The following is a 14,207-nucleotide window of genomic DNA, read 5'->3' on the forward strand; positions in this document are numbered from 1 at the left end:
TACGGCATGACTGTCAGTGCCCACGGTACCGTACCCCATCGTAAGTCACTGCCTTGATAAAAAATGGAAAATAAAATTAACTTAAGGTCAGATATATAAAAACAGTACCAGTGATGGCTTGTGAATGGATAATAGACAAACTTTCAAAGTGTGCAATTAAACTACACTAAACTGTGTAGCTCACTGAAACGTTTAATCAATAATTATTGTATCACAATATACTCCGGTTTCAATTTATTTTCATTGCTCGATCTGCAGCTTGATTACAAGAAGAAGTATGAGGCCAACAAGGCTAAATGGATGTGGACTGCAGACAGACCTGACTTTATGCAGGCGTACAAGGCCTCACAGCAGCAGAGTGATGTAAGTGGAACACTGAATGACTCCATGGTCATGTTGCTTTATGCACGTTGGTACAGTATGTACAATCAAGTCTTTTCAAACAAACCTTGAATTCATAAACTTCTGTTATGGTGAGCTTTTCTCTTGATCCAGGCGAAAACTATGTTCTAGTCAATAGCAGAGTTTGAACGTCAATAAGATGAATCTCTAATAAGCACTAGTTTGTGGTCCCCATGATTTTGCTATAACAAAGTATGACTGTAGTTACACTTTCCATAGATGCACCTAGGCAGTATCATATTAAGCAATGGTTTACTATACAATACCAAAGATGAAAGTTAACTATGAGCTTAAAATTATGTCTGGATGCCCATTTTAGACTTTGAGTTAGTCCCACTTAAAAATGATTAAAGTAAGAGAACCAGTCAGTAATGCAGCATTGACAAGTAATTAATTTCTAGCTTATCTGAGGGCATCAAAGACATGGTACTAGTGTGCAACGTACTATTAAACAACCACTTTATTCAATGATGTGTGAAATAGTTGAGTGACTATAAGCATAATCAGCAAAAATAAAGCAATGAAGTCGTTCAGCTCGCCGGATTAAGGCTGGCCAATATTGGGCTGCCCTGGTGGACAGCAAAGTAATTGGGTGGGGGGAGTTCATGATCGCAGTGGTGGTCTGAGAGCGGCAGCGGCCTAGATTGTTTTTTTGGGGCCCGGAGATGCAGGAGTGTGCCTCCGGGCCCCACAAAAGAAATTTCAAACTTACCTTTGCTGGGTGTCTTCGGCTCTATCGCCTATGGAACTGAGTGGAGTGTGTACGGCCCAACGTAAAATGGCCATCGGGGTCCTAGAACCCCAACTAACATCTTAAAAGGGACCTTTCAAAATTGTGCCGGCCGCATCGCTAGTGTTAACAGGACGGTAAGGCTACCGACCCTATCTTGCGGGCATTACTGCCCCGTTAAGGCCACGAGCAACAATTTGAAATCACCCCCAGAGAGTGAAACAGAAAAAGATCATCCAAATAGGAACTGTGATGTGAATTCAATAGAGAATAAAGCCCGAAAATGCTGAAAATTGACAGCAGGTCAGTCTGTAAGAAAAAAAAGGATAGAACTGAAGACTGAAGGCTCAGCATTTTAGTAAGGTTAGAAAATTGAAGGGAGAAAAAGGGGATAAGACAGGGAGAGAAAACCGACAAATGCACCAATCACAGTGAGGGGGTGGTTTAAATGACATGCAAACTGCTTCTTAGAACAAAGGAACAGCTAGCCCAAAAAAGACCAAGGTCCATCTGGTTTGCCTTCTACCATCCAATAGTCATGTGATACAATGATAATGGAGCTGTTGACTAATTATAGTAATCAATCGTTATTAATTAGTCTACAACAGACCCAAACTGTTAGATGACATAAAAGATAATCAGTGAGATAATGCAGAAATATAAAAAGGATAAAAGAATGTGCAAATATGAAAAGACATAGCAGAGATCCATTCAAATGTTAAATTCATTCTCTCTATATTGAATAAGCTGTGTTATCACATATACCCTTGCGTGACACTGATGTTTACATGTCATTGCTAATTCAATCTCATTATTGTTTGTGACAGGTGGAGTACAAATTGGATAGAGAATATTTGAAAGGTTGCAAGCTCTCAGTCCCTGTTTTAGGAGACAAGAACTTGTTATTAGCTGTACAGAATACAGACTTGGCCAGTGGGGTAAGTACTGATATCCATAAATTTCCTATACGGTCCTATCACTGTTGGAACCTGAGCACAATTCAGCCCAGACTGACAGCATGAAAATCTCTTGTTCTGCTGGCTATGAGGCCCTTATGTGAAATGAGTCTGGGATAGCCTCAATTGGGTACCTAATGGATGTGAGTCCATAGCACAACACTACTATAATTTAACATAAATTAGCATTTACACTCAGGGAGCTTGGCATAAGGGTTGGGGGAAAAAATCATACTGGTGCATTAGGGCTGAACTTCTGAGATTGACTACAAAGTACATTATTGGAAGAGAGCAGAGGGAGCTTTACTCTGACATGGCAGTGCCTAATGCTGATACTGGCTGCTAAAATTGAAAACATTTTCCAATCTTTCCCTCACCTTGATGATCAAAAAGAAATCACCAAGAGGAAAAATTCTGGCTTTTTTGTATTTTATTCCTCTCACATAAAGGACAGGACAAATAAGATAACAGATAACCTCAGCACGATACACTCTTCTTACCAGAATCTTAGTTATTTTTGTATTGCTTTCAAAATTTGACCTTGTGGCCTGCAATTCAATACAGTATTAGGAACTCAAAGCATTAGTAGGACTATTTTCTGTGTTATATATCCCCCACCCCACCCAACACACACATACACCAAGTTTAGCAAAAGCATTTTTCTTCAAAGCTTACAAACAAAGCAAAATTTGCCCAGCAAGTTTTTTTTGTGTGAGTAGGAGGGAAGAGTTACTACTTTAAGAGTAAGAGGAGGTAAGAAAGATTACATAAGATTAAGAATTCCTTTGGTCACTATGCACGGTGACGTGGTTTTAAAAGAAAATGTCTATGATTTTGGTGCAAGCACTGAACAGAGGAAATCTTCATTAACACATTTACAAAGTTGTTACACATTGTGACTTACTCCATTATAACTAATTTTACCAGAGGGAAGGAAAAATTTGCAGAGCTATGGGGAAAGAGCAGGGGAGTGGGACTAATTGAATAGCTCTTTCAAAGAGCTGGCACAGGCATAATGGTAGAATGGCCTCCTTCTGTGCTATATGATTCTATGATTCTGTTAGTGTGTCCTTGATTCCCAGACATTCAGTTGCTTTGTGCCATTCTCAGGTGAAATACAGACTGAAACATGAGAAGGAAAGAGGCATCTACCAACCGGTTCCAGACACACCACAGATGCTCCATGCTAAATCTGTTTCTACCCTAATGTCTGAGGTACTGTAGTTACTTCCTATCTTGTGTGCATATCCCTGAATAGAACAGGACTGGAGAATACACTGTGGTAAAATTACTTTTAATATACTAGTGGATCTACTGTGGCACTGCTCATGGTAGTTTGAAAAATATGCAATTTTATAAGGACAGGAGCGTTATACACAATGTATTATTCTGCTGCTAAAACACAACTGTTTGTAACTTGATGTCGCCTTTTTAGGCCACAAGGTGCAATTGCTGTGCCTTCCTGGGTCAAGTAGATAGGATAGAATGTGCATGTACTGTGAAGGAGCAGGCTTTACAGGCCAATTTTTCTTTACTCGTTGTGTGCTATCTGACGTTCTTGTGTTTCTTAACTCATTAATACAATTTGTGTATGTGATAAGGCACAAATAGTCCTTTGTGACTGGCGTTGCAGAGCACGGACTTACAGTGCACTGATAAATGCTGTGCACACATCAGTCAAGAATGACACAAGAAACTAGAATAATTCCCCACAAGTGAGAAAAAGTGGTGAAATTCCTCCTGTCAATAACTTTACTGAAAAAAATCGCAGTGAATACAAAATGGAAAATCCATTCTTCTCTCAAAATATTGACAGATGGGATTTAAATGCACAAATTTTTAAATGATAACAGGCACCAGTGAGGCTGGGTAAACCTGTAATCTAATACCACTTCAGATGATGGTTACAAACTGCTCAGGTTTTGCTCTTATGGTTTATGTTATCTGAGCGCCTCAATTAAATTGCAGTTATTAACTCTCTTATGAGTATCCATAATTTTCACAAGTCATGACGTTGCTCTGTATCAAACAAATAAAATACATATCATATGATATATCACCACAGTTTGGCACAAGGTACCATATCACCACAGAGATTAAATGAGATATTTTCATCTTCTGTTCCTAAGAAATCAATTAGCTTTGTCTTGCCTACTTTTGGAGCCTTTACTAGTTCTGTTGGGCCTAATAATACTGTAAGTGGAGGATCTCCCAGAATAGCTTTGTGAACCCCTCCAGACACATCCCTTTGATGTAGTGGAGGGGGGAAGATTGAAAAGTTGCCTGCCTTCCTGACTGCAATCTCACACTTTGTGCACAGGGCAGAAACTTGGCAGATCTGGGTTGCACCCTAAATTCCAGCTCTCCCGGGCAGTGAATTTGGCCTCTTTAACCCTAAGAATTTCAGGGCCCATTATTAACTTTTTCTCTAAAAGATCTGAAATTGATCAATTCTGATATTGATCATTTCCATTTGAAAAAGTTAATACGGTGAATTATTATTATCTATTAAAAGCATTGCAATGATTGTTCTCATTTTCATTGAATGCAATAGTTTTTCTTTTCAACTGCTCCTAAGTGACACATTTGTTTCTCTGCTTTGCAGAAAAAATACAAAGAAGCTGTTAAGAAGGAACTCCCCCATGCTGCTTACATGACACTACCTGAGACCCGTGGAACTTCACATGTTAAAGCAATGTCCAAGTTACTCAGTGGGGTGAGTATTCAGCATATGATACAATCCACGTGAGAAGATTGGGCCATCAGTAGCCTTGCTGTGTACAAGATTACCTCAGGATGTCATTTGCTGTAAATTTCTCTCACTGAAAACAGTTGTCACATGACCACCAAAGCATTCCTCAATAACCCAATAACCTGATTTCAAAAGGAAAAAGCCACAAATGCTGGAAATTGGGAATAAAAACAATGGGGGGGATTTTAAACCCCAAGAACAGGTGGGTTGGGGGCGGGTGGGAGTTGAAAATAATTGTTTTTTTGGATTACAACTGCAAAATTTTTGGATTTTGCATTCCCAGTGGGAAGCCTGTCCTTTTCTGCGCCGACGTTAAACCCTGAAATAAAGACGGTGTGCGGTCGCGACCCAAAAAACAACTATTTTCAACTCCCACCCGGCCCCAACCCACCCGTTCTTGGGGTTTAAAATCGCCCCCAAATTGCTGGACATGCACAGTAGGTCTGTCAGTATTTGGAAGAGAAATGACTAGTTAACATTTCAAGTGTGAACTCTGTTCAATTGAAGGGTCACATCTGAAGCATTCACCTGTCTTTTTATCAGGTACTGAGCAATCTGCTATGCATTTCTAGAACTTTCTCTTTTTATCGCTTTTATCTTGCTTTGGAATATTACCTCCAATTATTTAATAGCTTTAACTTTATACCACCGGAGATATATTCAGGAATGTTGCATCTTAGTAAAACCCATCCTTCCTATCAACCAACTTTATTATAACACTAGCCCAACAGCATAATGTCATATGAGTAGTATTTTTGTTACATGGCATAGAACCAAATGGAACGACTCAGTGAATGTAATAGTGAGTGACAGTTGGGAAAGGAGGAAAAGGGATTCAAAAAATTGCTGGTAATAAGATAAATGGGGAGGGGGAATTCCTCTGTGATTTTGACTGAAATTGGGCGCATCGCACTGGAAACAACCAGAAATAAGGGTGTTCAGGCTTACTGCCTCCTCACCACCCCAACCAGGATTTTGCTCATCCACTAGGAACACCATTTACTACTCCTTCCCCACCCGTTGTGTGCAACTAGTGGGTTTCTCTTCTTTCTGCCCATGATACTGCCACTTCCCGGTGTCGCTATGAGGAATGTAGTGGTGAGCCTCAGGAAGTGGAGGTAATGGCCCTGAGGTGCCCCCATGGAGGGAGAGGGCCTTATAGTGGCCTCCTCACTCTCCATTCTGTCCCCAGTGACTTACCTGTTGAAGGGCCCCGCCTTCAGTGGGTCTTGGTTCCCAATCTTCGGGGCGCCTCAAGGTCCCTCACTGGATTCTCCGGTGCTGCAGCTCTCGCCCAGCTGCAGATTTTCCTCCTTTTGTGCTGTGTATTTTCAGTTAATCTGTAATTCATAAAAAAGGTACATAGGATATTGTTTGTATTTAATTTTTAAGTTACATGTATACAATAATAACTAGCCATGATGATGGACAAAAATCTGCCCGCCACTCCACCCTCCCACCCCAGACCTGTGCCAGCCACTGCTCTTGAACTTGCTACTAGCATATTAAAAGATAGCCTGGGCTGACTCACTCTGGTTTTCATTCCCCTTCGACGGACACAGCTCCTCCCTGCTCCCCACTCTTACCTGCTGTAGTACAAATAAAACTGAAGTCTCTAGACATGGGGAATCATGATCATGTATCGACATTTTACCAAGTATGAGGTGCAGCATATTTGTACATCAATGTGCTGCACTACCTCAGCAGTCCTTTAACACAAAAGAGACTCTCAACAATGGGCTACGCTGGGTGAGCAAAATGACCTTTTTTACATCCCTGAACCTTTATGTTCTTGCATTTCTCATGGAGGTTTGAAAAAATTGGAAGTGATAATGGTTCAAGGGGCATTATCTGAATGTTAATATCAATTTGTTTGAACACAGAAACTGTACAAGGAGCAGTTTGAGAAAGAGAAAGGCAAGTCTTCATATTCCATTATGATGGAACCGCCAGAAGTGAAACATGCCATGGATGTGGCCAAGAGTCAGAGTAACGTAAGCATACAAATAACTTTCCTTTCCTTTTTTTTTGGTGGCTTGTATTCTTAATCGTCCTATTGAATGAAATGTAGTTACAGAAGAGGCTGTAGAAATGAAGAGGAGTTCCAAGATATTTCGATCAGGTTATATATACACACGATAAGCACAGAAATTCCCAGTAATCGGCAGCAGATTATTTTTAGATCAATTTTTTAGATAAACTTATCTCATGTTGGCGGATGGTCTTCAGACTGCTTGCTTTTCCACTGCTTCCTCTGGGAATTGTAAACAATTTTACAACACCAAGTTATAGTCCAGCAATTTTATTTTAAATTCACAAGCTTTCGGAGACTTCCTCCTTCCTCAGGTAAATTCCTCTGGGAATGGGAAGGAAGTGGGCCAGCATGATTTAAGTGAGACCCAGCCGTTAAAATCAACTGAGCCTGATTCTGCCACTGGCGGGAGGGAAATGAACTCGCAAGTGTGGTTTCCTGCCAGAAATCCAGGCCTGCAATGTAATCTACAGAATCAGACAACGATTATAAACTGGTGAGGTCTTTGCTCATGCAGTTGATTCAATGAATGCTTTATGATCATTCTCCAGTCCCAAAACTAATCTTTTCCCCCTCTCTTAATGTCTCCCTCCACAACTCCGCGTCCAATCCCTTATCTATTCCTATTTGTTTTTTCTCCCCCCCCCCACCCCACCCTCTTTGCAAAGGGCCTTGAGATGTTTTCTACGTTAAAGGTGCTGTATAATTCCAAATAGTTGACGCTTAGTGTTCTCTGTATATGTACACAAAATAGAAACTTTAGAACATAAGGAACGAGCAGTTTGGTTAGAAGGCGTTTATCAAGCAATTTTCCCTGGTAAAGCACTCTGACAGTGACCAAGAAATATTCTCCATCCCTCAGATTGAATACAAGAAAGAGGCTAAATCCAAACTAGCTTACTCATCTGTGGCAGATCGGCCAGATATTATGAAGGCCACTGAAGCTGCCAAGTTAATAAGTGATGTAAGTATTTTTCACAATTTTGAGCAATATGCTACAACCCATTAAGTATGGGCCATCACATGAGTTCTGTATGTTCCTTCAGATCGGATACAGAACAAAGGCGCGTGAGGAGGCTAGTCGTGGTATAATCAGCCTTGGACGTCCAGACATTGAACTTGCCAAAGAGGTTTCCAAACTTACCAGCCAGGTAAAAAACAAAATGAAAATGAGAACCTGAAGTACAGATACTTTACTAACCACAAAAGTACAACAGACTCATGAGATTGCTTGAGACTCAAGACTATGTTGAACCGTATCGACCTATACTGAGTCATATCAAATTGTATCAAGTCATGCAACTCTATTAAGGTGTCTTAGACTGCATCAAACTGTATCTAACAATGCATTGTAATTGTGTGACAAACTACAAGAAGGATAAAAACAACCTGGTGAAATTAAAAGAAAGCAGTTTAGCAGACTGAGAAGGGAAAATCTTATGAATCATACAAGATACCGTCTCTTCTAGAAGTCAGTGCTTTTTCTCCTTGTGTTTCAGTTGTGGTTTTAAATTGGTAACTATTTTCTTCATATCCATTCTTGCACTGTAAATTCCACCTCCTTCCTGCTATAGCGCTAATATTTATTTTTGCAGGGTATTTGTCGTCGTTCTGTGTATTTTTCTTCCAGGAGTTCATGGGCTACATTTAGATGTTGGGAGTAACCAGGAGCAGTATTACTCTCAACTTGTCCTACTTTTTTGGCAGCAGTAAAAGCAGCCTACTACAAGGTTTCCAATTTCCCTCCCTCTCTCAACGCGAGTGATAGGAGCAATTACATGGGCTCAGAGATTACTCTTAAAAAGTAATCGGTCAATAGTAATACTGACCTGCCAAGTGAATTGCTCCTTTATGTGGCAGATTGACCAGTGATGGAGAAAAGTAAAGTGATAGCTTGGATTCATTGCCTCCGGAGTAAGCTGTATTGCATCCAAGGCTTTTGCTATTCACTTGGCTGAAGCTTGTTCTCAGCGGCCTGTCTGCTCCGACACCAAGTAGCAGGACCAGGATTATTTTTTTTAAATGTAGAGGATAAGAGAGAGTAATGCTTACTACAAGACAGACCTTTCACCTGCTGTGGTTGGCGGTGGAAGATGGCCGCTGCAGTCTGGAAAATCCCACCCGTCTTTGGAGATTCCACTTCCATGTTCTCCTTGATTTAGCCAGTGCTCTCGCATGTAAATGAGACTTCACTTCAGCTGCTCACTAAAGCTTAATGTGTTGCCTAGTCCTTAGTATTCCTGCTGCTAATTAGTGACATCAGGCACAGAGTAATCAGAGGGTGATTTTAATGGAAGGGCTGAGTGTTAGATGTTCAGAGGCTGATGTGCCTTTGTGCTATTTTAAGTGGATTCATGTCAATCATTTTGTGCACCTTATTAATATTGTAATTTATATGTAAATGCTTTGGACTGAACCATTCCTGACATTCTTATCACCCACCCTCTGCAATAATTTAGAAATCAACCTTTAATAAAACAGATTCATGGCAGTGCATCCTGAAATTGCATATATTGATTTCAAAATCACTTTGAAGGTTTTGCAGCAGAGAGGTGTACATAACAACCTAGAAAACTAGCAAAAGCTGGCCAACAGCTCCAAAAAAAGGCAATGCAGCCACCAGAAAGCTGACAAGCTAAGAATAGAATTGATTCTAAAACTATGACATGTAGATAGAAATAGTTCCAGGGGCTTGTAACTTAAGCTGTAGATACGGCCCACATCCCTTCACTAATATTTAAGGATAAAAAAACTTAAGTACATGAAAGCCTGAAGGGGAAATATGAATGTTGAAGGCCCAAAGTTTTTTTTTCTGTTCCCATTCCCTTTTTGGCATTTGTCAAACTGCATTTGGGTTTTCAACAGACCAACCAGACGATCACTTCCCTAAGAGTCACTCTTCTCATTCCAACCCTTACCATCCCTGACCAGTTCAGAGATAATCTACCCTTCTGAACTGAGTTCACAGAAACACTATACCCATTCCAAATTCCATTCACATTAGCAGTGTCTTCTGCTCCATCTCTCCCAGTTCGTGCTGGCATTTTTCTTCCCGGTTCCATTCAAGCTGGTACCATCCTCCCCCTCCAACATCCCACAGTTCAATCTTCTCCCCTCAATTCTTAATTCAGGATCATCCGTCACCCCCATCCACTATTCTTTCATATCCCACGTTTGAACTGGCAATACACCCTCTTCCCTGCCCACATTCAAGCTCGCATTCTCCTTCGTCCTTTCCTCTGTTTTGAAGCAGCATGGTTTAATTCCTGATACACTGTCACAAAATACTATTAACACCAATAGGAATGTCCCCATCATTTGTAGTACCATAAGATACAAATCAGTTTATGGGTTCCCCTGCTTGACGCAGCAAGAGTTCGAAACAGCTACGTGTCTTTTCTCATAGCCTTTTCTTTGTTATTATACACTTAATATGATTACGATTAAACATAACACAGTATGTGACTATTCCTCGCTGCGATCCAACACCTTATTTCTGCCAAAAAGCGAGACTCCTGCCAACAGCTTGAACATGGAAAATTGGCCCACGTCGTTTTCAAGCCCATTTCTCATCATAAAATGGAACATTTCAGGCAAAAAACTTTTTGAGGTTTGGTTTCACAGAAATTTCATGCATAATGTACCACAAGGCTTCAAGCTCAAATGTGAAATGGTGTGTCAAGCAGAGAAAAAATACACTAAACACAATAAATCTTTGCCCGCAGCTTCAGTTTTATATTGTGGAAAAATTATTGGGGAGGGAGGAGGGAAACTAACAGCGGTATACAGTGCTAACTTTCAAAAGAGAATTGGATATCTACTTGAAAAGGAAAAATTTGTAGGGCTATGGGGATAGGGCGGGGGAGTGGGATTAATTGGATAGCTCTTTCAAAGAGTAGTCACAGACATGATAGGCCTATTGGTCTCCTTGTGTGCTGTAAGATTCTATGATTCTATGAATTGCTTAAAACTAAGTTGCCATAGCCCAAGCCATTATTATATTTGTTAAATCTGATTTATTTTAATTTTGTTGTCTGACAGCATTTTGTTGACGCCTCTAACCTATTCATCTGAAGTTGCTGCACCGAACATTGTCCCTAGGTCCAGGATGGGCGGGGCCATGGGGAGGGTGTGGCGGGGGGGGGGGGGGGTTGACCCTGGCTGCCTGCCTCTCTTCTGCGTTATTATTTGTGCCCTGGTGGCCCTGGAGAGGGAGCATGCGCTGTCTGCTGGTACGCTTGAGGCCTTCCACGACTGGTGGGCACTACAGAGTATAGAGGCAATAGTCGACATTCATAATCACATTATGATTTAATTGATATATGTGTGATGTCACTGTATTGTACATAGTTATTGTTGTTTGTTTCATACTTGTGGTACCCTAGGGCACTTGCCTTAATGGCTTTTGTTCCCATCTGGTGACACTTAGCGACACCCCTACAGGTATTTCAAAAAAGGCCCAGTGCCCTGGAGGAGGTTACTGCAATCAGCTAATGTCCATTAAATATGGGCTCCAATCACTGGAACTTTAAGTGTGCTTTAAACAAACAATCATTGTATCTCTAAGTATCTGAGAGCAGCCAAAATCCATTATATTGAGCACAAAAGTGATTGTGGGCTACATCAGTTGGTCTTTAATCTGCAATTTTTCATTTCAACCAATTTCATTTTAAGGATTTTTTCCTGGTTAAGTAATCAGAAAAGGTACATTCACAGCAATAACCTCACTGTAGAGGGGGTTCTGTTACAACTACTTTCATTATAAGTGGTTTCTCCTGCGGTAGAATTGTGCTGTATCCTGTTTCTAACAAGTTGTCTACTGACAGGAGTGAAACCCATATCTGTCGCTGTCCATTTATTAATTTGTTTGTATACCAAGCACCTCTAGCTCATGCTTTGCAATTACATCCGGGCTACCCATTAATTGCTATTGACCGCTGCTCTGATCATACCATCTTGCTACGCTTCATAGGTGGAATACACCAAACAGAAACTCAGAGGTCATGGAGCTGCTTCATATGACACTCCTACGATGAGGCTGGCAAAGAAAGCAAATATCCTCACAAGTGACGTAAGACAAACTTAAGTATCAAGAGTCCCTGTACAGTGTATCTGCGTTTGTATTGTGCTCCTGCCTCTCATATAAAATTATCTTTTTTGGGTTGCCCACCCAATATAGATGATACTCCAGCACCAATTACACTTACACAATGAAGCCAGCTTGATTGAATACTATACGGGAATAGATGCGAAAAGAACAAGCACAGTCCCATACAGAGACACTTTCCATGGTTTTTTTTTGCCTTTAGTTTGTTTTTCAGCATGATTTTCCTCGTATAATTCCAAAGATGCAATTCAGATATTCATTTTGCCCCACTGACCGACAAAAGGAAAACAGAGGACCTATATTCAACATTTTTCTTGTTTGAGCCTTAGGCTATAAATATTTTCCTCATTATTGCCCCCACAGAATTATCTATCAGACAAGAAGATTTTCCTGTCAGTCATGCTAATCCATTTCTCACCACTTCCTCAGCTTTCTTCTTTTAACATTTCATCTTGCTTATCCTTGTATTGATACTATTAATATACGTTTTTTTTAAAGTTCTGTGCTGTATTCAAAAAGGTTCTGTATATGCATTGGAACTCACAGATACCGTATCTGTAACTCTGAAATATCTTTTTTTTTAGCTTTTGACTTTGTTCATTTTCTGGTCCAGTGCTTCTTGAGCCACACGTTGGTATAGACAGAGGGAAGAATGTTTCCACCCAACACACCTGTGTTTTTCACAAGTGTAAATGAACTGTTTTGAATGTTTTTTTTTCTCTTTAAATTTTACACCCAATTTTTTTTAGGAAACCAGGATTTTTGAATGGCAAATTTTGACGACTGTATTCTAGGCTTTGTATCTGGAGTCGGGAGTGGAAAATTCAACAGCCTCACCTCAATTCATTTAATCTGCGCATACTTTACCACATTAAGAAAACAGAGTTAAATATAAACAAATTGACATGGTCCAAGTATTGGTAATTTAGGTCGAAGAACAACTGTCACGTTAACTTTTCATTCAATGATATTCAAAAATATACCAAGATGCTTCCCGATGCCTGATAACTGGAACAGATCTACTGGTGCTGGATTTTCTTGTACTATCAGCTTTTTTTGACTGTCCATTTGTAACGCGTCACCGACTTTTTTTGCTCTCTGTCCATTATCATTCCTGTTAAACATCTCCAGCCCGACCTATATCTCCATTTGCTTATTCCTTCTGATGTGTGTTACCAAGTGTCCGTATTGCCGTGTCTTTGTAATTCCCATATTATTAATGTCGTCCGTATACTCTTCCCGCTCTCCTAACTTGCATCACCAGTTCCGAAATGTTCAACAACTGATTCATTTGCTGTTCTTTTCATTGTATTGAGTTAAACAGATTATAATTTCTGGGTTGGGGATTACATAGTAATAATGATTTTAATTCATGCGTAGATTAAGTACAAAGAAAAGTTCGATAAGGAGGTTAAGGGAAAGAGGCCAAAGTTCGATTTGAAGGAAAGCTCAGGATACCAGACAATGAAGGATGCAAACATTCTTGCTAGTGAAGTGAGTATTAAGAGACGTCCATCTACAATGACTAAACATTTTTTCCAGACTGGTTGAAGATGCCAATATTTTTAGGCAAAATAAGTGTTGTTAGTTCAAAAAAATAATTGGATAAGAACCAACAATCTGTGAGCTTCTAAAGCTAAAAGTGCATGATTCATGTTGTAGATTCACACAGCCACATGTTGATTTTTGATTTAAAAAAATACAGGGTCTGAAAAGCCACCAGGTGGGAGACCGGCAGAACGCCCAGAAGATGGTGGAGACCTAGTTGCGTCAGGTCTGCACAGTTCCCGGGAGTTTCTGACATGGCTCATATGGTACAAAACATCCACCCCCCCACCCCCCACCTCCCCAAATGTCATCAATGGGGTACAGCTTCTCTACACCAGGAGTTCCCACTTGCCTGGCTCATTTGGGACCCAGTGTATCTCTGGAGTCTGGAATGCTACATGAGTTGAGATGTACTGGCCTCCAGGGAAGTGGCTTGGTGCCCCAAAGAAAGCTGTCCTTGATTGGCCCCCTTACACAGAGGCTGAGGAGAACATGGCCAAGGAGGGGCCTGGGCAACCCCCAATGGCAGGTGGGCCCCGGATTTTTCTGACGTATGGGCAGGCAGATGCTAAATTAGCACCTATTGTAGCGCTTGCATCCACCTGCCCCATACAGATTAGGTGCCCTCCTATTGACCCTGCAAACTCCAATGGGGTCGGCGCTGGAGAGCACCAGCGGAC

The 14,207-nt window shown here is 40.7% G+C and overlaps 1 protein-coding gene across 15 annotated transcripts in view; it reads left to right on the forward strand.

Moving 5' to 3' along the window:
• neb (nebulin) overlaps positions 1 to 14,207 on the forward strand; it is a 266,346-nt gene that overhangs the window by 212,235 nt on the left and 39,904 nt on the right. For 14 of the 15 annotated variants that reach the window (XM_067987151.1, XM_067987136.1, XM_067987143.1 and 11 more), the window contains 9 exons: positions 259 to 363; positions 1,960 to 2,070; positions 3,199 to 3,303; positions 4,694 to 4,804; positions 6,724 to 6,834; positions 7,735 to 7,836; positions 7,919 to 8,023; positions 11,845 to 11,943; positions 13,360 to 13,473. In XM_067987151.1, the coding sequence (XP_067843252.1) occupies positions 259 to 363; positions 1,960 to 2,070; positions 3,199 to 3,303; positions 4,694 to 4,804; positions 6,724 to 6,834; positions 7,735 to 7,836; positions 7,919 to 8,023; positions 11,845 to 11,943; positions 13,360 to 13,473 (963 nt within the window). The remainder of the gene's footprint in view (positions 1 to 258; positions 364 to 1,959; positions 2,071 to 3,198; positions 3,304 to 4,693; positions 4,805 to 6,723; positions 6,835 to 7,734; positions 7,837 to 7,918; positions 8,024 to 11,844; positions 11,944 to 13,359; positions 13,474 to 14,207) is intronic. The other variant, XM_067987144.1, reaches the window with a different exon arrangement.

Source organism: Heptranchias perlo, chromosome 7 (assembly GCF_035084215.1).
Source record: "Heptranchias perlo isolate sHepPer1 chromosome 7, sHepPer1.hap1, whole genome shotgun sequence".
Classification (NCBI taxonomy): Eukaryota; Metazoa; Chordata; class Chondrichthyes; order Hexanchiformes; family Hexanchidae; genus Heptranchias; species Heptranchias perlo.